This window comes from Theropithecus gelada, chromosome 11, assembly GCF_003255815.1.
Source record: "Theropithecus gelada isolate Dixy chromosome 11, Tgel_1.0, whole genome shotgun sequence".
Taxonomy (NCBI): domain Eukaryota; kingdom Metazoa; phylum Chordata; class Mammalia; order Primates; family Cercopithecidae; genus Theropithecus; species Theropithecus gelada.
This window is the reverse complement of record NC_037679.1, coordinates 23733613-23760022: the sequence shown is the minus strand read 5'-3', so window position 1 is coordinate 23760022 and position 26410 is coordinate 23733613. Positions and strand designations below refer to the sequence as shown.

At 42.5% G+C, this 26410-nt stretch overlaps 1 protein-coding gene and 1 non-coding gene across 4 annotated transcripts in view; both read left to right on the top strand.

Moving 5' to 3' along the window:
- Positions 1-15027: 15027 nt before the first annotated feature.
- LOC112635720 lies at positions 15028-15134 on the top strand. The gene has a single exon (XR_003122052.1). It is a non-coding gene; the product is annotated as a small nucleolar RNA U13 (small nucleolar RNA).
- A 1394-nt stretch (positions 15135-16528) lies between these two features.
- Positions 16529-26410, top strand: part of GNS (glucosamine (N-acetyl)-6-sulfatase) — a 45202-nt gene continuing 35320 nt past the window's right edge. Inside the window, exons 1-3 of one of the 3 annotated variants that reach the window (XM_025401148.1) lie at positions 16543-16886; positions 19155-19250; positions 23469-23528. In XM_025401148.1, coding sequence (XP_025256933.1) covers positions 16695-16886; positions 19155-19250; positions 23469-23528 — 348 coding nt within the window. In that variant the 5' untranslated portion in view covers positions 16543-16694. Of the gene's footprint in view, positions 16887-19154; positions 19251-23468; positions 23529-26410 lie in introns of all 3 variants that reach the window. The other 2 variants (XM_025401149.1, XM_025401150.1) reach the window with 2 other exon arrangements.

The window sequence follows — 26410 nt, the reverse complement described above, 5'->3', positions numbered from 1 at the left end:
GTAAAGATGGGGTTTCACCATGTTGCCCAGACTGGTTTCAAACTCCTGGTCTCAAGTAATGTGCCCACCTTGGCCTCCCAAAGTGCTGGGATTACAGACGTGAGCCACCACGCGCAGCCTTCTTTCCGTATTTAGTGCTTCCTTCAGGAGCTCTTGTAAGTCAGGTCTGGTGGTAATGAATTCCCTCAGCATTTGCTTGTCTGAAAAGGATCTTATTTCTCCTTTGCTTATGAAGCTTAGTTGGCCAGATATGAAATTCTGGGTTGAAAATTATTTTCTTTAAGAATGTTAAGTATTGGTCCCCAATCTCTTCTGGCTTATAGGTTTTCCTTTGAGAGGTCTATTGTTAGTCTGATGGGCTTCCCTTTGTAAGTGACCTGGCTTTTCTCTCTAGGTCCCTTTAACATTTTTTCTTTCATTTTGACCTTGGGGAATGTGATAATCATGTGTCTTGGGGATGATCTTCCCATGGAGTATCTTCCTGGGGTTCTCTGCATTTCCTGAATTTAAATGTTGGCCTGTCTAGCTAGGTTGGGGAAGTTCTCATGGATGATATCCTGAAATGTGTTTTCCAAATTAGTTCCATTCTCCCCATCTCTTTACCAATCAAAGATTCACTCTCTTTACGTAATCTCATATTTCTCAGAGGTTTTGTTCATTCATTTTCATTCTTTCTTCTCTATTCTTGACTGCCTGTCTTATTTCAGAAAGAGAGTCTTCAAGCTCTGAGATTCTTTTCTCTACTTGGTCTATTATACTATTAATACTTGTGATTGCATTATGAAATTCTTGTAGTGTGCTTTTCAGCTCTATCAGGTTGGTTACATTCTTCTCTATTCTAGCTATTTTGTCTGTCAGCTCCTGTGATGTTTTATCATGATTTTTAGCTTCCTTCCATTGGGTTACAACATCCTCCTTTAATTCAGTGAACTTTGTTCCTATCCATATTCTGAATTCTACTTCTGTCATTTCAGCCATCACAGCCTTGGCCTGGTTCCAAACCCTTGCTGGAGAGGTGATGTGGTCATTTGGAGGAAAGAGGGCATTTTGGCTTTTTGAGTTTTCAGCATTTTCTGCTGATTCTTTCTCATCCTTGTGGGATTATCTATTTTCAATCTTTGAGGTTGCTGACCTTTGGATGGTTTTTGTTTTTATTTTTGTTTTTCTTTTAACAACCTGACAACTTTTCTGTAGGGCTGCTGTGGTTTGCTGGCAGCCTGGTCCTAGTCACCTTGGGTTTCCCAGTACCTGGAAGTATCACCAGTGAAGGCTGTGAAACAGCAAAGAGGGCAGCCTGTCCCTTCCTCTGAGAACTCCATCCCAGGGAGGTGCACACCTGTTGCTGGCTCAAACACACCTGTAGAAGGTGGATGAAGACCCCAGTTGGGTAGATCTCACCCAGTAAGAAGGAAGGGGATCAGGGACCCACTTAAAGAAGCAGTCTGGCCACGCTTTTGTAGAGCAGCCATGCTGTGCTGGGATATACTTCCACTCCCAGTTGGCTTGGGCTCTTCAACGCCTAGAGGTTGGAATGGTTAGGTCTCCCAAATAGCAAAGATGGTAACTCACCCCTCCCTTTAGGAGCTTTGTCTTAGGAAGTTTTCTAATCTCTGTTAGCCAGAGAACACTGGCAGGGTGGCTGGAGGCCCCAGTTAGGAGGTCCTGCCCAGTGAGGAGGAACAGTTCAGCAACTCACTTAAAGAAGCAGTCTGACCATGTTTTGGTAGAGCAGCTGTGCTGTGCTGGGGGATTCCTTCCACCCTCAGTTGGTTTGGACTCTCGAAAGCCCACAGGGTGGAATGGCTGAGTTTTGCAAACAGCAAAAATGTGTCCCCAATTTTAGTATTTTTTAAAGCCATCAAACCTTAGACAGAATTTAGGAAATGCATATTAATACATAGTATACCATGAGTAAATAAGAGCTATTAATGCAGAATGATATTCAAGTCATGAGGCTTACAGGAATTTTGGGTATCTAATTTCCTACTTAATTATTATTACACAAGATTTCAGAGTGACAGAATATAACCTTTCCTTTGCAGTAGCAGAAAGAAACCTCAATACATATCAGCTAAAAATTAAGCCTCTGTCTCTCATCTGTATTAAAGTGATTTTCTTTTTCTAGAGACAGAGTCTTGCCCTGTTGCCCAGGCTGATCTAAAACTCCTGGGAAAGTGACATTGTTTTAAAAGAAGTGATGTAGGCTGGGCACAGTGCCTCATGCCTGTAATCCCAGCACTTTGGGAGGCCAAGGTGGGTGGATCGTGAAGTCAGGAGTTCAAGACCAGCCTGGCCAACATTGTGAAACCCCATCTCTACTAAAAACACAAAAATGAGCTAGGCATGGTGGCAGGCGCCTGTAATCCCAGCTACTCAGGAGGCTAAGGCAGGAGAATTGCTTGAACCTGGGAGGCAGAGGTTGCAGTGAGCCAAGGTTGCGCCATTGTACTCCAGCCTGGGCAACAGAGTGAGACTCTGTCTCAAAAAGCATAAATAAAGGAAATGATGTGCCTATTGTACCAGCACTTCAGTGGCCACCAGCAAAGTCTGGTTAATATCAATTGGCTAAGCCATTTTGTCTAATTGGTTGTCTAGTGCCTTTTCCATCATGAATGCTTTCTGCTGGGCATAAGCATGTGATACAAAGATCTTCACACTTTGTGCCTATTCCTTTTTTTTTTTCTTCTTCTTCTGAGGTAGAGTTTCACTCTTGTTGCCCAGGCTGGAATGCAATGGCACAATCTCGACTCATTGCAACCTTCGCCTCCCAGGTTCAAGTGATTCTCCTGCCTCAGCCTCAGGCATGTGCCACCACCCCCAGCTAATTTTTGTATTTTCAGTAGAGACAGGGTTTCTCCATGTTGGTCAGGCTGGTCTAGAACTCTTGACCTCAGGTGATCTGCCCGCCTGAGCCTCCCAAAGTGCTGGGATTACAGGCGTGAGCCACCACACCTGGCCATTTTGTGCCTATTCCTATATGTTCATCCACATGCCACAACTCCAGACCTCCCTTTCTCCAGTCTTCTGATTTTCCTTCCAGGCTCATGACCAGCCAGCCGACACCATTCACCACTGCCAATGAGACCATATATATTCTAACCTTAGACCACTTTTCCTTCCACACCAACTGAATGGTCAGGTGCACCACCCAAAGCTCCTCCTGTTACTGTGTTGTTGTTGTTGTTGTTAACTACTATGATTCAAGGCCAATGCTGAGTGATTGCAGCTATCATCCATTTCCACCTTGCACCTATACACCACACTGCTTTGTCTATAAACCAAGTTGGGGCTTTTTTCTCCTTCTTCAGCTGGTCATACAGGCCCTTGGGCATGAGCTGAGAGAGGAGCAGTGGTGTAACTATGACAAGTGATATGGGAGTCTGGGCTACCTATTCATGCACTTGTTTGTTGCCCTCTGGTCCTGTTTGTGCTTGTTCCCAAATGTAGTGTTTTAGCTTACAGAGGATTAATGCTGGTCCTGACCAACTTAATGACTTGGTAGATCCAGGAGAACCCAACTCAGAAAGCATGGTCATTTGGTGCCTCGTGGTTAAGAGTTCCATCTCTATCTGGGCTCAGTACACTAGGAGCTGTTTTTCAAATGGTATATAATTCCTGCTATAGATGTCATGACCTTGCCCCAAAACCCTGTGGGCCTGCCTTGTGATTTTCCTACTGGGGTTTGCAACACATTGCATCTTACACACGGAATACCTTAGGCTCTGCTGGAGTATATGGTCCAAGCAGAAGGGCTACTTAAACCACAGCTAGGACCTGCTACCAGGATGGGCGTCATGGATATGTTGTACAGAACCCCACTCTCAGAAGGTCTTTACTCCTGGTTTAGTGCTGTATTATCACCATCTTGAAATGGTGAATAATTTTGTTTTTAAATTTGGTGTTTTGGCTGGGCACGGTGGCTCACAGCTGTAATCCCAGCACTTTGGGATCTGCCGAGGTGGGCAGATCACGAGGTCAGGAGATTGAGACCATCTTGGCCAACGTGGTGAAACCCCATCTCCACTAAAACACACACACACAAAAAAAATGAGCTGGCCATGGTGGCATTTGCCTGTAGTCCCAGCTACATGGGAGGCTGAGGCAGAGGAGTCGCTTGAACCTGGGAGGCGAGGTTGCAGTGAGCCGAGATCGCACCACTGCACTCCAGCCTGGTGACAAAGCAAGACTCTGTCTCAAAAAAAAAAAAAAAAGAAGAAGAAGAAGAAATTGGTGTTTTATAAGTGCAGTCATATGGGACAATGGTCATGTGCATGAGAAGTGGAGTTATGCCAAACTAGGAGGTCCAGCAGGCAGCACCAGGCACCATGTGATTGTCACACATGCAAACCTGAGGGCAGTCATGGGCACTTAAGGGCCCCAAAGTAGCTAGGTAGGGACCAGTGCCGGCTGACAGCAGCAATAGCTGAGAAGCAGCAGCAGTGGTGGAAGCAGTAGGAAAGTAAAGGGATTCTGCATAAAGCCAGCCCTGGGACCTGCTGTGGAAGCCTAGCTTGCCTGGCTACTTCCCAAATCCCATCTCTGTGGCATTTGCACAAATCTTAATTTTCAGGCTTGAGAGACAGGACAGAAATTGCCAGTTCAGGTAGTACACACTGTCATTAAATTATTACCAAAAAAAAAAAAGCATACTCAGACATTGTAATAAACCATATCAGGGAACTATTACAATTCTTCAGAGTTTAGAGTCTCTACTTTCGAAAACTTCTGCAACGTGGCAAATCAAATATCCCCAGTTTTATAAATATAAATTTAAAGATGTTTGTATTTGACAAAAAAGAACACTATTTTCATAGGAAGTTTCGGATGAGCCAATTATTAATTAAAATTACTTTTTCCTTGTAATTAGAGATACGGTGATAGAATGTATAAATAAGCACTTTGAATTGTATAAAAGTTTGAAGCCATGGAGTTTTTCAAATGACCTTCAAAAGTTACTGGAAATGTCAAAGGAAATGTTACAATGTAATTGTTACGCCAGTTACAATTTTACAATTGCAAAATTACAATAATTTATACTTTACATTAAAAATTAAATTCAACTTGAAACTGATCCATAGGAAGAGTTAAATACTTTTCAAAAAAATTTTTCAGCCAAGTCCAGTGACTCACACCTGTAATCCCAGCACTTTGGGAGGCCAAGGCAGGTGGATCACAAGGTCAGGAGTTCGAGACCAGCCTGGCCAACATGGTAAAACCCCATCTCTACTAAAAATACAAAAAGTAGGCCAGGCGTGGTGGCATAGTGGCTCACGCCTGTAATCCCAGCACTTTGGGAGGCTGAGGCAGGCGGATCACGAGGGCAGGAGTTCAAGATCAGCCTGGCCAGATGGTGAAACCCTGTCTCTACTAAAAATACAAAAAAAAAATAGCCTGGCGTGGTGGCACACGCCTGTAATCCCAGCTACTTAGGAGGCAAAGGCAGAGAATTGCTTGAATCTGGGAGGTGGAGGTTGCAGTGAGCCGAGATCACACTACTGCACTCCAGCCTGGGCAACAGAGGGAGACTCTGTCTCAAAAAAAAAAAAAAAAAAAAATTACACAAATTAGCCAAGCGTGGTGGCGCATGCCTGTAATCCCAGCTACTCAGGAGGCTGAGGCAGGAGAATCACTTGAACCTGGGAGGCAGAGGTTGCGGTGAGCCAAGATTGTGCCATTACACTCCAGCCTGGGCAATAGAGTGAGACTCCGTCTCAAAAAAAAAAAAAAAAAAAAAAATTCTACAGGAATCGTCAGTTCTACATGTACTGAAATTTCCTTCAGTACATGTAGAATTTTGAGACAGGGTCCAGCTTTGTCACCCAGGATGGAGTGCAGTGGTACAATTACTGCTCACTGAAGCCTCAACCTCCTGGGCACAAGCAACCCTCTCATCTCAGCCTCCTGAGTAGCTGGGACTACAGGTGCACACAACCATGCCCAACTAATTTTCATATTTTATTGTAGTGATGGGGTTTTGCCACGTTGCCCAGACTGGTGTCAAACTCCTGAGCTCAGGCAATCCGCCTACCTCAGCCTACCCAAGTGCTGGGATTACAGTCATGAGCCACCACAACTGGCCCATGTGCTAAAATTTCTATTTTGAAATAAGTTGTCATAAATTTATTCCTTTGCTATACAGCCTATAAAATAGTCTTAACAGCAATAGTAACAGTTATATCGGAAGAAAGATCCTTCTCAAAATTAATGTTATCAAAAAATATTTGCAGGCCAGGCACAGTGGCTCACGCCTATAATCTCAGCACTTTGGGAGGCTGAGGCAAGCAGATCACGAGGTCAGGAGCTCAAGACCATGCTGGCTAACACGGTGAAACCCCGTCTCTACTAAAAATACAAAAAATTAGCTGGGCGTGGTGGCGGGTGCTTGTAGTCCCAGCTACTGGGGAGGCTGAGGCAGGAGAATGGCGTGAATTCTCCTCCAGCTACTGGGAGGCGGAGCTTGCAGTGAGCCAAGATTGTGCCACTGCACTCCAGCCTGGACGACAGAGTGAGATTCTGTCTCAAAAAAAAAAAAAAAAAAAAAAAAAAAAAAAAATTTGCAGTCTTGCATTTGCAAGAGTCACTGATATTGCTTTCAATTATATCCATTGAAAATGAATTTTCTGAAAACATATGATGGCCTAGGAAATGAATTTGCAGGCCAGGCATGGTGGCTCACACCTATAATCCCACTTTGAGGAGGCCAAAATGGGAGAATCACTTGAGGCCAGGAGTTTGAGATTAGCTTAGGCAAGGTAGGGAGAGCTCATCTCTACAAAAATATGTAAAAATTAGCTGGGTGCGGTAGCATGCACCAGTAGTCCCAGCTTCTCAGGAGGCTGAGGCAGGAGGATTGCTTGAGCCCAGGAGGTTGAAGCTGTAGTCAGCTATGATTACACCACTGCATTCCAGCCTGGGAGACAGAGTGGGACCCTGTTTAAAAGAAAAAAACATTGAATTTGCAGAAAAGCAAGTCAGAAGAAACTTGCAATCAAGATATCACATAATAAAGTCTCATTATTTATATCATATAAATTTAAGATTATGTTGTTACTTATATATTATTATAACCCCTATATATTTTGTAAGTAATAAGATACTTTTAAAGAAAAAGTTTTATATTTTAGTAACTTAAGTGGCACATTTTTTCTGCTTTTTGAACAAAGGACCCCATATTTTTGTTTCACACTGGACCCCAGAAATTATGTAGCCAGCCTTGCCTGTTACAGAGCACTTTTATGCTCCAGTACCCATCAAAGCTGGCAGCCTTTCATATATGGGCTGGGTCAATGTTCCTAAGCATACAATGTATTTCACCCAGAATCCAGAGAGTTCTACCAGGCACTGTGCTTCTTTCTCACTAGTAAGAAATGCAAAATGCAGCAGTTTGTTTTTACTTCGGAGGCAATGCCATGACACACTCCAGGACCCCTAAAAATCTTTACTGAAGTACCAAGTTTCTAAATTTTCACAGAGCCTGTCTCCCACCCCCTGGAGCACGTGTATCTCAAGGTGTCCAGATGCTAGTCACCTCTTTTTCATCATGCCTGATCAGCATGATGTCATCAATGTATTGGATGAATAAGATGTTCTGCAGGATGCCCGGGCAGTCTCTGGATTTGTCAGGGCTGTATTATAACACATAGTCACATAGTACATATTGTGACACAGAGATGAGTTAACATAACCTTGGGGCAAAACTGTAGCTGTCTTTTGTTCATTCTGTATGAATGTGAAGTTTTTCTGAGCCTCTTTTCTGATTGGGACAGAAAAGAACGCATTCACCAAATTGGTGGCTGCTTACAATTTACCTGTGGTCGTATTGATCTTGTCTAGGAAAGGTATCAAATCCAGCATGGCCACAGCATCAGGACTAATACTTGGTTGAGCTTGTGGTAGGCCATGATCACTTCCCATGATCCTTTCTGCAGGGGCCAGACTGGTTACTTAAATGGAGATATGATAGGGACCACCAAGATTTGGCAATTTTGTTAATCTTTCCAAAGGATCAGCTTTTGCTTCTATTGATTTTTCTCTATTTTTTTTCTATCCTCTGTTTCATTAATTTCTGCTCTAATTTTTATTATTTCCTTCCTTCTGCTTGGTTTAGGTTTATTTTGCTTTCTTTGGTGTCTTAAGGTAGAAGGTTAAATTAATGATATGAGATCATTCTTCTTTTTTAAATATAGGCATTTACAGTTGCCAGTTACTCTTCAAGCTCTATCTTAGCTGTATCCCAAGTTTTAGTATGTTGTGTATTCATATTCATTCATCTCAAAGTATTTTCTAATTTCCCTTTTGATTTCTGTTTTAATCCACTTATTATTTAGGAGTATGTTGTTTCATTTCCAAATATTTGTGAGCTACCCAAATTTCTCTGGAACTCTTATCATGTTCTCATTTTGTTTCATTGTGGTGAGAGAATATACTTGTATTATTTTTATCCTTTTGGATTTATCGAGGTTTGTTTTATGGCCTAGTACATGGTCTATCCTGGAGAACATTCCACAGGCACTTAAGAAGAGTATGTACTCTGCTCTTGTTGGGTGGAGAGTTCTGTAGATCTCTGTTAGGTCTACCTATTTTATAATGTTGTTCATGTCTTCTATTTCCTTGTTCATCTTCTGCCTAGCTACTCTATCTATTATTGAAAGTGGGGTGTTGAAGTTTCCAACTATTATTGGGTTGTCCATTTTTTCCTTTATTTCTATCAGTTTTTGCTTCAAGAATTTTGGCACTTTGTTTCTTAGGTTCATATATAATTGTTGTATCTTCCTGATGGATTAAACCTTTTATCATTATAAAATGCCCTGTTTTATCTCTATTCATATTTTTGTCATAAAGTCTACTTTTCTTTATTACTAGTTTCCAGAATTTTGATTGTGATGTTTCCCAGTATGATTTTCTTTGTTTTTTCTGTATGGGGTTCATTGAATTTCTTGAGTCTGATATCAGAGTTTTCTCTATATGTAGACAGCAACTATTATTTCTTCAAAAAATTATTTCTTCCTTCTAGAATTCCAATTATGTAAATAGTAGACCCCATGATTTTGTTTCACAGGTCACAGGTGCCCTGCTCATTTTTGTTTTCACTTTTTTCCCTCTTTGCTTTATTTTGGATATTTTTCTCTTGCTATATCTTCAAGTTGACTTATCTCCCCCCTGCATATTGTTTAATCATCTGTTAATCCATGTAGTGAATTTTCAGATATAGGACTATACAGTTATAGATTTTATTTGTAGTTATTTATTTTTGAGACAGGGTCTCCCTCTGTCACCCAGGTTGGAGTGCAGTGGCATGATCATGGCTCACTGCAGCCTGGACCTCCCAGGCTCAAGTGATCCTCCCATCTCAGCTTCCTGACTAGCTGGGACTACAGAAGCATACCACCAAGCCCAGCTAATTTTGTGTATTTTGTTTGTTTGCTTGTTTGTTTTGTAGAGGTGGGGTTTTGTCAAGTTGCCCAGGCTGGTCTCAAACTCCTGGGCTCAAGCCATCTGCCCACCTAGGCCTCCCAAAGTGCTGGGATTACAAGTGTGTGCCACTGAGCCTGGCCCAGTTATATATCTTCTACCTCTCTTCTCAATTGGCTCATGATTTTCTTTAGAGACTTGAACAAGTTATAATAGGAGTTTTAACACACTAATCTATGTTAACTTCTTCATCCCTATCATTTATTATCTGTTTCTATTGACAATTTTTTCTTCTGGTCATGGGGTTACATTTTCCTATTTGGGAGCCTGTATGGGGTCACATTTTCCTATTTGGGACCCTGTAATTTTTTTTTTTTTTTTTTGAGACGGAGTCTTGCTCTGTCGCCCAGGCTGGAGTACAGTGGCACCATCTTGGCTCACTGTAAGCTCCGCCTCCCGGGTTCACGCCATTCTCCTGCCTCAGCCTCCCGAGTAGCTAGGACTACAGGTGCCCGCCACCAGGCCCGGCTAATTTTTTGTATTTTTAGTAGAGACGGGGTTTCATGTCATTAGCCAGGATGGTCTGGATCTCCTGACCTTATCATCTGCCCACCTCAGCCCCCAAAGTGCTGGGATTACAGGCGTGAGCCACCGTGCCTGAGCCCTGTGTAGTAATTTTCTTATTGGACACAGGACATTGTGAATTTCATACTGTTGAATATCTAGGTTTCATAGTCTTCCCTTAAAGAGCGTTGAGCCTTATTCTGGAAGGCAAGTTACTTTCCTTGCAGATTAGTCTGATCTTTTGAGGACTGTACCCAAGCTTTGTTTCTGTGGGTGCAGAGTACATTTTACTCATGATAGTTTAGCTCCACTATTAGGGCATGACCTTTCCAGGTTCTTAAGGAATGCTCCTGATGATCAGGGAGGACTTTCCCCTATGGCTGGTTGGATCTCAAACATTCCAACCTCTCTGAGAGTTATTTATTTTACATTACCTTGGTCATTCTTTGCTTTGCCTTCTGGTGGTGTTGCACCCTGTGAATGCACATCTCAGTGTTCAGCAAAGTTTCAGAAAGACATCTGGGTAAACTTATGGAGCTTTTAAATCTATACAGCATCCTTCTCTTTGGAATTCTTTCCTGCAAACTTCCAGCTGCCTCGATCTCCCTCAACCTTGATCTCTCTCCACCCAAAGTTAGCAAGTCAACTTTGTCAGGCATGAGATACTCTTTCCTGCTCTCTGGTTCAGAACGTCCCTCCATCAGGCAAAAAGTTGGAGCAATTGTTTGCTTCTCTTTACACGTGGATCACAGTACTTCACTATTGTTCCTTGTATAAAAGCATCTATATTGCCCTGTTTTCTAGTTGCTTTTAGCAAGAGAATTAGTCTGGCACAGTTACTCCATCATGGCCAGAGATAGAAGTTTTGAGGTTATTAAATGTTAAGTGAAAGTTATACTTCAGAGGTCATGATGAAAAGTACTATTGTTCCTATAATGAAAATTCCACAGGAATTTTCCAACTAATAGCTGAATTGGATCCATTTTTGCTTAAGCTCTTGGAAAAACATGTCAAAATGAAAAAATGACTTATTTTACTACAAAGATTTGTGGAAAAAATTGAAATAATGAAAAAATATGTTTAAAAAGTGGTAAGTCAATGGTCGGGCACGGTAGCTCACACCTGTAATCCCAGCACTTTGGGAGGCCGAGGCAGGCAGATCACCTGAGGTCAGGAGTTCGAGACCAGCCTGACCGACATGGAGAAACCCCGTCTCTACTAAAACTACAAAATTAGCTGGGCGTGGTGGTGCGTACGGTAATTCCAGCTACTTAGGAGGCTGAGGCAGGAGAATTGCCTGAACCTAGGAGGCGAGGTTGCAGTGAGCCAAGATCGCACCATTGCACTCCAGCCTGGGCAACAACAGTGAAACTCCGTCTCAAAAAAAAAAAAAAAAAAAAGTGGTAAGTCAAACACATAACCAAACACCAAATAATACTATATATTCTATTCTGGATATGACAACCACTGATTAGTTGGCAATTATTAGGCACTACTTTCTAATAGGAAACCCTATGAGCAATTTTTAAACATTTTTAGCCAACTGAAAACATCTGAGACATTATTCAACAAAGTAAAACAAGATTGTTATTTTAACCTGTGGTTAAACAGCATTTACAATCAGTCATCTGTTAACACACCTATTATAATGATTAGGAAAAAGGGCTGCACGGTCTTTAAAAAACAACTTGGCTAGGCTGGGCGTGGTGGCTCATGCCTATAATCCCAGCACTTTGGGAGGCCAAGGTGGGTGGATCACCTGAGGTCAGGAGTTTGAGACCAGACCAATATGGCAAAACCCTGTCTCTACTAAAAATACAAAAATTAGCTGGGTGTGGTGGCGCACACCTGTAACCCCAGCTACTTGGGAGGCTGAGGCAGGAGAATCGCTTGAACCTGGGAGGTGGAGGTTGTAGTGAGCTGAGATTGTGCCACTGCACTCCAGCCTGGTGACAGAGGAAGACTCTGCTCAAAAAAGAAAAAAAAAAAATTAATAGGACACGAAACCAAAGTGATAAAGATGAATGAGAAAGTAAAGAGAAATCATCCTGACATTGAGAAGTAAAGAGTAACAAAAAAAAGTTTCAATCATAAGAAGAACAGTAATTCATTAAGAGGAAGAGAATAATCATTTCACACTGTATACATATATGAAAACATGTACACCTTAAATATACATAATGTTGTCAATTATATCTCAATAAAGCTGGAAAGAGGAAGAGATAAATTGCAAATTAAAGTAATAAATAGGCTATTAAACTGATAATTTGTGAATTATATAAACTCATTGAAAAATATTCAAATTTCTTTCTGATTTGATCTCACACTAGCATTGAGGAAGATGACATAAAACTCACAATACATGATTACAATGAGTACCTTGATGACAAATGAGTGACTTCAATTCAAAAACTACAAAAGATTAATAACTGTGTAAGAAAAGGCCAGGTGTGGTGACTCACGCCTATAATCCCAGCACTTTGGGAGGCCAAGGCTGGTGGATCACCTGAAGTCAGGAATTCGAGACTGGCCTGGCCAACATGGCGAAACCCCATCTCTATTAAAAATACAAAAATTAGACGAGCATAGTGACGCATGCCTGTAATCCCAGCTACTCAGGAGGCTGAGGCAGGAGAATCACTTGAACCTGGAAGGTGGAGGTTGAAGTGAGCCAAGAGTGCAGACAGAGCAAGACTCCATCTCAAAAAATAAAATAAAATAAAATGCAGAATGTCACGAAATGCCTATGTTAAGAGGATATTTGATAGAGTTTTCTGAAATTTGACAAAAATACTAAACATATATATATATAAAACCAATAATGAACTGTGCAGGTGAAAAATAACTTTTCTGAATTATCACTAATAAAAAGCAAATACTGATCAAACACACTAGCTAAAAAACTAAATCATCTTTCTATTCTCTTTAGAAAATATGATAAACTATCATCAAATGAAGAGATGATTAAAGAGTATATAGCCATATAATGTAAGAGGAAAAAAGTATGAAGAAGTATGCCTGGCGGTTACTTAACAAAAATGTTACTTTAAATTTTTGCATTATTTGTAATATTTTTCTTTTTTTTTTTTTTTTGAGACGGAGTCTCGCTCTGTTGCACAGGCTGGAGTGCAGTGGCAGCGATCTCGGCTCACTGCAAGCTCCGCCTCCCGGGTTCACGCCATTCTCCTGCCTCAGCCTCCCGAGTAGCTGGGACTACAGGCGCCACCACCTCGCCCAGCTAGTTTTTTGTATTTTTTAGTAGAGACGGGGTTTCACCGTGTTAGCCAGGATGGTCTCGATCTCCTGACCTCGTGATCCGCCCGTCTCGGCCTCCCAAAGTGCTGGGATTACAGGCTTGAGCCACCGCGCCCGGCCTATATTTTTCAACTTTTAAAAATGTATAACGTTGTATTTTGTTTTAGTCTAAATACATATTCAGTTGTGTACCTACTTTTGTATCTAAAATTATTATTCTTTTTCTTAAAGAACCCCCACTCGCCAAATGCACATAAACTTCAGGCCCCACAAAATTTGAATCTGCCCCTGTTAGCTACTTTTCTCTCCACCTAATTGGTCTACCCTTACCCATACTTGTCCTCTTCCAATCTGTTCTTCATGCCACAGTCTAAAGGATCTTCTAAAAGTTCATGTATGATTATATTTCTCTTATATTCTTTCAGTAATTTCCAATTAGCCTTACTATAGAAACCCAAGTCCTTAAAATAGAATCTGGGTCCTCACCACCTCTCTCCCTCTGCTCTAACCACACTGGCTTCTTCTAGTTATTGCAATGCACCAGCTCAGGACCTTTCCATATGCTGTACTGTGTGCCTAGGAGACATTCCACCCAATACTCCATTAACAAATTATCTCCTACTCAAACTTCAGATTTCACTCAAAGATCACTTCCTCAGGGCACCTTAGACTAAGTGAGCCTCCCACCACCTTAAATGCTCACTGCACCCTTTACTTTTCCTTCATAGCATGTCTATTTGTAATCATATACAAGATACAAGATTAGATTGTCAATCTCTCTGCCATTAGACTGCAAATTCCATGAACGAGAGACAGTGTCTCTTTGGCACTAGTGTAGCAGTGTTACCGGAAAGGGGTCCTGATCCAGATACCAAGAAAAGGTTCTTGGATCTCAGGCAAGGAAGAATTCAGGACAAGACCATAGAGTAAAGTGAAAGCAAGTTTATTAAGAAAGTAGAGGAATAAAAGAATGCCTACTCCATAGGCAGAGCAGCCCGAGACTCCTGGTTGCCCATTTTTATGGTTATTTCTTGATGATATGCTAAACAAGGGATGGATTATTCATGCCTCCCCTTTTTAGACCACAGAGGGTACCATCCTGACATTCCCATGGCATTTATAAACTATTATGGTGCTGGTGGGAGTTTAGCAGTGAGGACGGGCAGAGGTCACTTTCATCACCCTCTTGGTTTTGGTGGGTTTTAGCCCGCTTCTTTACTGCTACCTGTTTCATCAGTAAGATCTTTATGACCTGCATCCTGTATCTTATATCTTTATGACCTCCTATCTCATCCTGTGACTTAGAATGCATAACCATCTGGGAATGCAGCACAGCAGGCCTCAACCTTATTTTACCCAGCCCCTATTCAAGATGGAATTGCTCTGGTTCAATCGCCTCTGACAGCAGCATCCTGAACAAAGTGGTCAACTAATTACACAATTTCTGGCCTCAAACAGTTTATAATCTAACCTTGAAAAAAAAAAAAAGAAAAGAAAAGAAACAATTTTACAATTTGGGACATCAATACAGTGAAATAGGTTCTTTTTTTGTGTAAGAAAGTCTTCCTGGAAGTCTTGAAACGTGACTACCTAAGGATTAGTTCTTCTAACTAGCTTGAAAAATTGGCCTAGGCCAAGGTTGTAACCAAGTATTCTGGTTGTCTAGGAACTGCTCTGGCCATATTTCCGGCATAATTGTTTCTTGCAGAAAAACTACTTAATTTTTTTAAAGTTTCTTTTGCCTTCTGTAGGCTTACTTAAAAACAAACAAACAAACAAACAAAAAACAGTATTAAGATCCTTTTGTGGTTCATAAGCCTGATGATTGGGTTTTCACGCTATTGTGTGAGTTAACGACCCCTACCTCAAACCTTGTTAGGACTCAGCACATTACCCCTCTGTGGTGAAAAAAACAAAGTAATAAAGGTAATTTTTTTTTTTTTTGCATAAGCCCTATCCTTGTACACATGAGGTTTCAAAGTGTTTCCATCATTATTTTTACCTTATAGTATAGTGTTTTCACGAGTTTCTGTATTTTTATTTATTTTTTATTATATTTTAAGTTCTGGGATAGTTTTCACGAGTTTTAAGAGACTCTTCTTGGCAAACAGATCAACTCAGAGAAAATACTTTTACCAGCAAGGAGGTTATACCCTGTTATATTAGTCTGGGGACATGACTTGACAGTTCACCTTGCCAGGAAGATCTCTGTGATTTTTTGTTTGTTTGTTTGTTTTGATACAGAGTCTCGCTCTGTTCCTGAGGCCTGAGTGCAGTGGCTCACTGCAAGCTCCGCCTCCCGGATTCAAGCCATTCTCGTGCCTCAGCCTCCCGAGTAGATGGGATTACAGGTGCGTCCCACCATGACCGGCTAATTTTTGTATTTTAGTAGAGACGGGGTTTCGCCATGTTGGCCAGGCTGGTCTCAAACTCCTGACCTCAGGTAATACACCCGCCTCAGCCTCCCAAAGTGCTGGGATTACAGGCGTGAGTCACCGCGCCCGATCAGCTCTGTTTTTATAGACGTCAGGAGAGGGGCAAAGTCAAATTGTTCCAGAGCAGCCACAGAAATATCTGGAACTAGTTTCAAGGGCTATTCCCCGCTAAAGATTACTTAATAATGCAGTTGGATGACCATGTTTCAAGATTTTTGTTCGATCTGTACAACCTCCAAAATCTTCCAAGAGGGTGTTTAAAAAGTCAGCAAGGACCATTAGGATCAGGACATCCCTAAATTGTTTCAAACTACGATGTCAGCTGAGGAAAGCAGAACATAATCAGGCTTTGGAGTTAGGAGAGCAGGCTTTCGAGTTAAGAGAGCTGAACTGGAATCCAGTTCCAAATTTAATGGCTGAGCCAAATGAGAATGTTAAGACTTATTTCACAAGTTGTAGAGAAAATAAAAAACGATTAAACATCTGGGCCTTGAGTAAGTGCCCCTCGACTTGGAGATTAAATATGGTAGAGTCTACTTTCCTTACCAGCTGATAACAGTATCTGTTAAGTACAGTCCTCTTTTCCTTAATCTGTTGCTTAGTATTTGCCAACTCTTTCCTGCTTTTCATCTTCTCTTCCCCCAATTTAAATCTTCCCACCAAGCACTCAGAAACACGTCCTACCAGAACGCAACCCGAGCCTGCGCGTGAGGTATGCACGGGTCTCGACCTTTTTCCCGTTCTCCGCCCTTTTTTCCGGTTCTCCGCCCCTTTTCCGCCACTGCCTGGTGCCTCCCTCCCGGCTGCGCCTGTCCGCGGCCCCGCCCACGCCGACCGTCACGTGACCGCTCTGCGTGCTCCGCCCCCTGTCCCCGGTTCACGTGATCGCGCCTAGGGAGAAAACGCCTGACCCCAGCCACCGGCCTTCAAGGCACGGCTTTTTCTTCCTTCGGCTGGTTGGCCTCTCGCCCTTCAGCTACCTGTGCGTCCCTCCGTCCCGTCCCGGGGTCACCCCGGAGCCTGTCCGCCATGCTGCTCCTGCCTCTAGCCCCAGGTCGGTTCCGGCAGGGCAGCCCCCGCCACCTGCCCTCCTGCAGCCCAGCGCTGCTGCTACTGGTGCTGGGCGGCTGCCTGGGGGTCTTCGGGGTGGCAGCGGGAACCCGGAGGCCCAACGTGGTGCTGCTCCTCACGGACGACCAGGACGAAGTGCTCGGCGGCATGGTAACTCTTCTGTTTCTGCCCCGCCCCTCTATCTCTGGGGCTGACTCCCCGGTTTCTTGCTCTCTTTCCCGGTGCCCATCCCCCCTCCCCGAACTGGCTGTCTTATCCCTGGGTAGATTTGGTTTTCCCACGTGAGGCCCTTTATGCCGGTGTTAGGGACTGCAACACTCTTTTCCCTTCTGGATTGAGGCACTTGCGTACAGCACACACAGCTTCCACTCTGGACCGTACTGCTGTGGAGTTTACGTTAATATCTCAAGATAAACATGTGGAGACCAGTGGAGGATGGGTTGAACCAATGAGGATCAGGTGCTGGCTAAAAGCACTCAAACCCTGATTGTTTTTCTTTTGGATTAGAGGATCAAAGACAAGTCCAGTCCCTTTTATGAGGGACCTAGACCACCTCCACATTTGTGCCTGTATACAATGTCTGTATCTGATGTCTATAAAAATAACACTGGGCCGGGCGCGGTGGCTCACTCTTGTAATCCCAGCTCTTTGGGAGGCCGAGGCGGGCGGATCACAAGGTCGAGAGATCTAGACCATCCTGGCCAACATGGTGAAACCCCGTCCCTACTAGAAATACAAAAATTCGCTGGGCGTGGTGGCGCACACCTGTAGTCCCAGCTACTTGGGTGGCTGAGGAAGGAGAATCGCTTGAATCCGGGAGGCGGAAGTTGCAGTGAGCCGAGGTTGGGCCACTGCACGCCAGCCTGGCGACAGAGCGAGACTCCGTCTTAAAAAAAAAAAAAAAAAAAAAGCCTGAAGTGAACTAATCTGGTAGGCCGACCGTCGAACTATTGAGGGTGTGTTTTGCCTCACAAGAATCAAGAAAATTCAATTAGTCTGATTGAACACCTGACTGTTGCATTAGAGGCTGTCAGTGTTTCATTTTCTATCTAATGGGTGTTGTCACAAGACTTCTTTTTTTTCCCCCCCGAGTTAATTTTGCTTGTGTATTGCAGAATTCTGGAATCTGTGACCTTTGGAAACATCCACTCCAACCCCTGCCCCATGGAGGTCCAGAAAGCAACTTGCCCAAGACATGAGTAGTTGAGGCAGAGTCCTCTAACCCTGGGTTCAGCATTCCTCTGTTCGCTTTAAAACCAAATGTTTTATTGCTTTATTCGTTTCAGTTCTCTTTTTGCTTTCAGCTGAATGCTGAGACTATGAAATACTCCAGGCAAGATGTTCCTAACTTCTTGTGTAGTTACACACCCTCGCTCAGTGTCCTTCAAACCCCTGGTCCCAACCCGTGAGTGAGTTGTGAAATCAGTTTAGTGACTACCAACGTTTTTTATTTCCTCTGGAATAGAGTAGAATAGAAAATGGCCGTGTGTGAGTGTGTGTGTTACACTTGATAAAAGTAATCATTATCTTTCTTCCCGAGTAATATATATTTCTTAGGTTGTGCTCAAGAGCTTGAGTCTTTTATAGCTGATGTTTAAGATGCTTGCATTTTGATTACACACTTCTTCCTGCCATATAGGCTTCATTGTCTGTTAGTTTCTACCAAGCCATGTTGACATCAGTCTTGATTTAATTTTCCTCCTACACTTTAGTTTCACTATTCTTCCAACTACTGCACTTGTCTGCTCACAACATTCCTTTTTTATTTAAACAAAAAAAAAATTGTGTCCTTGAAGAGTGTTTTGTCCAGAAAAAGCAAGCCTTCTCTAGCAGTGACTACAGTACTCAGTTAAAAGGTCAGGCTTTTTTAGGTGTTGAAAACAAAATTCTTTACTTAAATATGAGGTATTCAAAGTTCAGTTTCTTCAATTCTTATAAACCACGGCTGTAGTCTGTGTGTATTTGAGGTCTCTTTCTTTTAGTATGTTAATCCAATTTGCTTCGTTAAGCCAGCAGCAGATTTCTTGAGTCAGGGTCTTGCTCTGTTATCCAGGCTGGAGTGCAGTGGTATAATCAAGGGTCATTGCAGCCTTGAACTCCTAGTCTCAAGCAGTCTTCCTGCCTCAGTCTCCCTAGTAGCTGGAACTACAGGCACACATCATCACGTCCAGCTAATTTTTAAATATTTTGTAGAGACAGGATTTCTCTAGGTTGCCCAAGCCGGTCTTGAACTCCTGGACTCAAGCAATCCCACCACCTCAGCCTCCCAAAGTGCTGGGATTACAGGCATGAGCCATTGTCTCGGCCGAGATTCTTTTTTTAAATAAGTGTTTCTACTGGAGAGAGGTACCAAAATTGAGTAGAGGAGATAAGTCAGATTTAATGTTCCCAACTCAAGAATTCTGGATTCTCTTCTAGCCTTTTTCAGAATATTCTACCACTAATTGTCAAACAGGACTCCAAGGGGAAGAGCTAAGACAAGAGCATTTGAGAACTTACTTGGAGCTGAGCAGAGCATGAGGATTTTTATACTTGTGCTTCAGTCATCACAGGAGTCCTCTACTGTACATAGTATCCTTATCTTAAAAGGAAACTAAAACTGGAAGGTGGTTAAGTGACATGACTAAGGTTCACATAGCTAATACTGGACAAAGCCTGGGTATCTTATGATCTCAGAGTACCATGCTTTTTCTCCTATTCTAGAATACTGTGATGATAATCAGATTTCATTCCACATACCCACACCAGCATAATCACATCATAGGTCAGTGAGTCTGCAGGTGACATTCGGGGATGCCAGTGACATCATGGAACTCCTTAATTTACATGTAAAACTTAGTATATAATATCTTCATTTTGGGGGAAAGAGAACTCTAACCTAAAAAAGATTGCAGATTGCTGCCATAGTTGGCAAAATAAACAGTGGTCAACCCCTACCAGACTAACTCAGGTCAAAGGATTGTAGATAGCGCTTACAACATGGAATTTTGGAATTTTTCAGGCATCTTTGAAATGTTCTTTTATATAGTAGCATCATCTTTAACATTTCATTGTATTTGTTCCACGTATCTGTGGGACTATGTTTTTATTTTTTATTTTGCCAGGACACTGTTCTTACCACTTTCTTGATTTTACTTAAACATCATTGTAGTGTGGTGGACACACTGTTCTTCACAGAAGCATAAGTTGCTCTTTTAAAAATCATTCACGGCTGGGCGCGGTGGCTCACCTCTATAATCCTAGCACTTTGGGAGGCCGAGGTGGGCAGATCACGAGGTCAGGAGTTCAAGACCAGCCTGGCCAGCATGGTGAAACCCCGTCTCTACTAAAAATACAAAAATTAGCCGGGCATGGTGGCATGTGCCTGTAGTCCCAGCTACTCGGGAGGCTGAGGCGGGAGAATCACTTGAACCTAGGAGGTGGAGGTTGCAGTGGGCCAAGATTGTGCCACTGCACTCCAGCCTGGGTGACAGAGCAAGACTCCATCTCAGGGAGAAAAAAAAATCATTTAAGAAAAGTGACATTGGCCTGGCGCGGTGACTCACACCTGTAATCCCAGCACTTTGGGAGGCCGAGGTAGGCAGATCACGAGGTCAGGAGATCGAGACCATCCTGGCGAACACGGTGAAACCCCGTCTCTACTAAAAAATACCAAAAAATTAGCCGGGCGTGGTGGCGGGTGCCTGTAGTCCCAGCTACTCAGGAGGCTGAGGCAGGAGAATGGCGTAAACCCAGGAGGCGGAGCTTGCAGTGAGCGGAGATCGCGCCACTGCACTCCAGCCTGGGCAACAGAGTGAGACTCTGTCTCAAAAAAAAAAAAAAAAAAAAGTGACATTTGGCCAAAACCTCAGGCAAGTGATGGAAGAAACTATGATAAAAGGTAGGGGAAGAAATTTTTTTTTTTTTTTTTTTGAGCTGGAGTCTTGCTCTGTCACCGAGGTTGGAGTGCAGTGGCGCCATCTCAGCCCACTGCAACTTCCGTCTCCCACGTTCAAGCGATTCCGCTGTCTCAGCCTACAAAGTAGCTGGGTTTACAGGCACCCACCACCATGCCCGGCTAATTTTTGTATTTCTGGTAGAGATGGGGTTTCACCATTGGCCAGGCTGGTCTCAAACTCCTGACCTCAAGTGATCTGCCAACTTAAGCCTCCCAAAGTGGTGGGATTACAGGTGTGAGCCACTGTGCCAGGCCGGGGAAGAATAAATATGTCATTGCTTAATTGAAAGCAAAACAATTTCCATTTTTAGCCACAGAATTATGAGAAGTGTCGTTTCAGAACAACTATACATGGAACCAGGAAAGTAAATGATTCTTTAGGGTTTTAATGAAAAGGATTCTGCTTGGGGTGAGCAGAGAAACATGTTTGCCCACATGAGGACATGAAATTGGCTACTGCTTAAAGGCTCTTGCATGACCTTAACTTGATCAGCCGCTGTCTTTGCCTAGATCTTAAGGATTCATTTTTCCTTCTAGTTTGCATAGAGACACATACACATTTTGGGTACAGTATGGTTTCTTGTTTGGGACTTTTTCAATTAAGCACAGATGATTATTATCTTTTGTACTATTGTTAGCAGTATAAAGATGACAGTTAATAACTTTTTTTTGAGACAAAGTCTCACTCTTCTTGCCTAGGCTAGATTGCAGTGGTACAGTCATAGCTCACTATAACCTCAAACTTCCGGGTACAAGCAATCCTCCCACCTCAGCCTCCCAAGTAACTGGGACTACGGGCATGCACTACCATGTCCAGCTAATTTTTGTATTTTTGTAGAGCCAGGGTCTTGCTATGTTGCCCAGGCTGGTCTCAAACTCCTGCTCTCAAGCAGTCCTCCTGCCTCTGCCTTCTAAAGTGCTGGGATAACAGGCGTGAGCCACTGCACCGGGCCTAAAGTCTAAATTCCTATACGGCCCTGCATCACTGACTCCTGCCTACCTCTCTGACCTCATCTTACCTCCCTCTCCCTTCTCCTCAGTAAGCTGCTTCCATCACCACACTGGCTTCTCTGTTTCCTCCCAGGTGCCTCTCTCCTTCCTCTGGCAGCCCTTGTATTGCTATATACCCAGCCTGAAACATCTTCTGAATCTTTGCGTGACTGACTCCTCATCGCATGGCTCTCCATACAAGTTACCTCCTGAAAGAGAGACCTTTCCTGACCACCCATCTAAAGTAGTTCCCCTTTCCTCCCACCAGCTGCAATCACATCATCCTGGTTTATTCTCTTCACAGCACTTATCACCACCTGAAATGACTGATTGTTTACCTGTTAGTTGTTTTAAGTCCCCGAGAGTGCAGGGATCATGAGGGCAAGGACTATCCTCTGTCCACCACTGCCTAGATTAATGCCTGGCATACGTTGTGTTTAATAAATGTTATTATACAATATTACCGTAAATCAGATATTTTTTCATAGTTTTACATATTTATCAGTTTGACAATTAAGTCCTATACAGTCAACTCTGGTCCTTTTCTCCACTTACTCTTTGAATCTTCATTTCATCTTCGAATGTCCTCATAGTAACTCAGGTTTTTTTTTTTATCAAGCCAGTGTCTCATTAAGCCCAGTATTCTTTTCCTGAGGATGGTACCCAGTGATGGCTTTGAGGAGAGTATGGTTGATGACTTTGCTTCGGAAGGTTGGCGAAGATCTTCTGCATCTCTGGCGTCTCTTGACAGCCTCTTCTGAATCTACTCATGAAATTATCAGAGCTTTTTTTGGATAAGTTAGAATCCTCATCCTTTTGAGTTTATGGATTCCGTAGGTTTTGTATTTATATAAAACAATGGGGAAAAGTCATTTATACATTATTAAAAATGAGGCTCCTGTTAACCTACTTACATATTTAGATTAGCGATCTTTAAGGAATTATTTCACAACAAAATATACTTAAAACTGCATTCAGTATGGTCTTAGATTTCAAAGGTATCTCAGAATCATCATGAACTGACTCATTACAACTAAAATGACCTCTTACAATAGTGCTTTTTTTGTCTGGAATCTGAAGAATATTAGTATTCCTTTTATTCGTATTTAAATGACTCTTCATATGTTTGTCCTCACTCTAGGGGGAACTTAATTGTCTCTATACTTGTAAGGATCTTAGATTTTGAACAAAAGATGAAAAGCAGGACATAAAGTAGTTTCTGAGTAGCCTTTTGCCTGACAGTGTTCTGTGTACACCTGCTTACCACCTGGTTCAAGTCCTTATCCTGAGGTGCTGGTGGTCTATGCAGACAACAGTAGCTGGTAGTTGAACAGTGTGCGTCTGACCTCCACCACTGAGTGTGTGAGGTTTGAATCAGTCTCAGCCCTGGGGCCTTGTCTGGCTTTCAGAATCCAACTGTTGTCTTACTTCTGTTCTATAGGGCGGAAGGTTCCCTTTGTATATCATTTCCCACATCCTACTTCTAAAGATTAATTCATGGAAATAGGTCTGCCCTCTCTGCCTTATATGGGGGCAGATGACTAATAAGGGCACAAAGATGTTATTGCCATTGACTGAACTTTCCCTTCCTGCAAGCATTTTGACCTCCTGCACTTTTATACAGGATGGAGCTGGCTGGAACCAAACCTGTCTCTAGAATCATACAGGACTGTCTTTGGCTGTTGCTTAGAGCTGACCATTTGGGAATAAAAGATTGAGTAAGATGTAACCAAACAGGAATTCTGGCCTGTATGTCTCAATTTATTGGAATAAATTGTTTAATGGATAATTACTTACTTTTACAGACACCACTGAAGAAAACCAAAGCTCTCATCGGAGAGATGGGGATGACTTTTTCCAGCGCTGTAAGTTTGAAAGCTAATTCAATTTTGTTAATTTAACTGTTTGTATTCTAAGAAGAAACACTCTTCTCGAGAATCTGGTATGATCTATGTGGTTTTTTCCTTGTTAAATGCCTGATTTGAAGGATTTATTTAATGTGATATAAACTCTTCGTTGAAATATTACCTCTTATCAATTGAAGATGAATTGCAGATATTTCTAAGCCAGTCTCAGAACTAGAGAATTTTATTTTAAACCTCACCATTTGAGGTTTGAAAATGGATTATAAAAAAATCAAGATATGTGTATGCTGTGTAAACTTTTACATAGTAAAAACCCAATTAACCCTGATAGCCAAAACTGACAAATAGCAACACACACACCCCATAAATATAGATGCAGAAATTCAAAATAAAGTATCAATTCATTTTCAAGAACCATGTACATAACCAAGTGAATGGTAGTCTAGGAATGTAAGGGTAGCTTACTATCAGGAAATCCCTTGAATAGTAGCACAGTGTTAAGTTTAAGTGCTCAGACTCTGGAGCCAGACCGCCTAGTCTGGAATACCCTCTCTGCCTCTTTTCTAGCAGTGTGACCTTGGACAAACTAACCTCTCTGGCCCGTTTCCTCCCCATTTATAAAAGGGAGTACCAAAATCATCTTCAGAGTTGTTGTGAGGTTAATAGGTGTAGAGCACTTCTGTCAGTGCCCGACTTCTTTTTTTTCTTTTTCTTTTTTTTTTTTTTTTGAGATGGAGTCTCGCTTTGTCGCCCAGGCTAGAGTGCAGTGGCGCGATCTCGACTCACTGCAACCTCCGCCTCCCGGGGTCAAGCAATTCTCCTGCCTCAGCCCTCTGGGTAGCTGAGATTACAGGCACCCACCACCATGCCCTACTAATTTTTTGTATTTTTAGTAGATACGGGGTTTCACCATGTTAGCCAGGCTGGTCTTGAACTCCTGACCTCAAGTGATCTGCCCTCCTTGGCCTTCCAAAGTGCTGGGATTACAGGCATGAGCTACCTTGCCCTAGCCAATGCCTGAGTTCTTTTTTTTTTCTGAAGCAGAGTCTCGCCCTGTCACCCAGGCTGGAGTGCAATGGCACGATCTCAGCTCACTGCAAGCTCCACCTCCCAGGTTCATGCCACTCTCCTGCCTCAGCCTCCCAAGTAGCTGGGACTACAGGCGCCTGCCACCACACCCGGCCAACTTTTTGTATTTTTTTTAGTAGAGATGGGGTTTCACTGTGTTAGCCAGGGTGGTCTCGATCTCCTGACCTCGTGGCCTCCCAGAGTGCTAGGATTACAGGCATGAGCCATTGCACCCGGCCAATGCCTGACTTCTTATAGTATATACTACGTGGTGTTGCTTATTATATGTCTACCAACATGATACAAGTAATTGAAAGAAGGAAAATTTATTGTTCTTCCCAATAGATACTAGAAAATACTCTGAAATTTTAGCATTCTTTCCTGGTAATGTATTAAGCTATTATAAGAATACATCCTGACTATGATGACTATTTCAAATACATAAGGTAAAAGACTCAGGGCATTGCTGTTAGGGATGAAACAAGTGCTCCATTTAATGTTGTTCCGACTAGTCATTGTCATAAGTCTTATGGAAATAAGAGGTAAAAATATTGGAAAAATTACTTCTGATTGTTTGGATTTTCTATCTAGGAACACAGAATTATTGAAAACCCTTTAAAATCACTAGAATTCAAGATAAAAATGAAAAAATGAATTTTTTTTTCTTCCATGTAATCAGTTAGAAAAATAGAAGGTGGGAGACAAAGAAAATATTCATAATTGTTTATTTTTATTTTATATAAAGGTAGAGAAAAGGTCTCACTCACTATGTAGCCCAGGCTGGTCTGGAACCCCTGAGCTCAAGTGATCCTCCCATCTCGGCCTCCCAAAGTGCTGGGATTACAGGTGTGAACCACCATGCCCGACCTCATTTATAATTTATAAACTCTCTAAGAGTAACTGGTTGGGGCCAGAAATGGCTACGACCTATGTAAGTTACAAAATGATGTGAGTGGTAAGATAAAAAATATTTGATACATAGATATGCACATCATTTTATATACATTTCTTTTCCTTTTTTTTTTTTTTTTTTTTTGAGACAGGGTCTCACTCTGTCGCCCATGTTGGAGTACAGTGGCATAGCTCACTGAAGACCTGAACTCAAACTCCTGGGTTCAGACAATCCTCCTGCCTCAGCTTCCCAAGTAACTGGGACTACAGGCATGCATCACCACACTCGCCTAATTTTTTTCCACTTTTTTTTAGAGATAGGGTCTCGCTCTATTGCTCAGGCTGGTCTCAAACTCCTGGCCTCAAGTAATCCTCTGCTTCAGCTTCCCAAATAGCTGGGATTACAGGTGTGAGCCACTGTGCTCAACTAAGACACAATGTTATATAATAAAATGTTTAGTTGTAATCTTAACAAGATTGTTTTAGACTCAAACGATTCCAAAAGTTATCTGGAATAATAAACAGATGAGAATAATCAAAGTAATTTTTAAAAAAAATTACAGTGGCTGTATAATCCCAGCACATTAGGAGGCTGAGGCAGGTGGATTGTTTGAGCTCAGGAGTTTGAGACCAGCCTGGGCAACATGGCAAGATCCTATATCTACTAAAAATACTTAAAAATACCTGGGCATTGGGCCAGGCACAGTGGCTCAAACCTGTAATCTCAGCACTTTGGGAGGCCTAGGCGGGCGGATCACCTGAGGTCAGGAGTTCAAGACCAGCCTGCCCAACATGGTGAAACCCCATGTCTACTAAAAATACAAAAAATTAGCCAGGCGTGGTGGCGGGCACCTATAAGCCCAGCTACTCGGGAGGCTGAGGCAGGAGAATTGCTTGAACCCGGGAGGTGGAGGTTGCAGTGA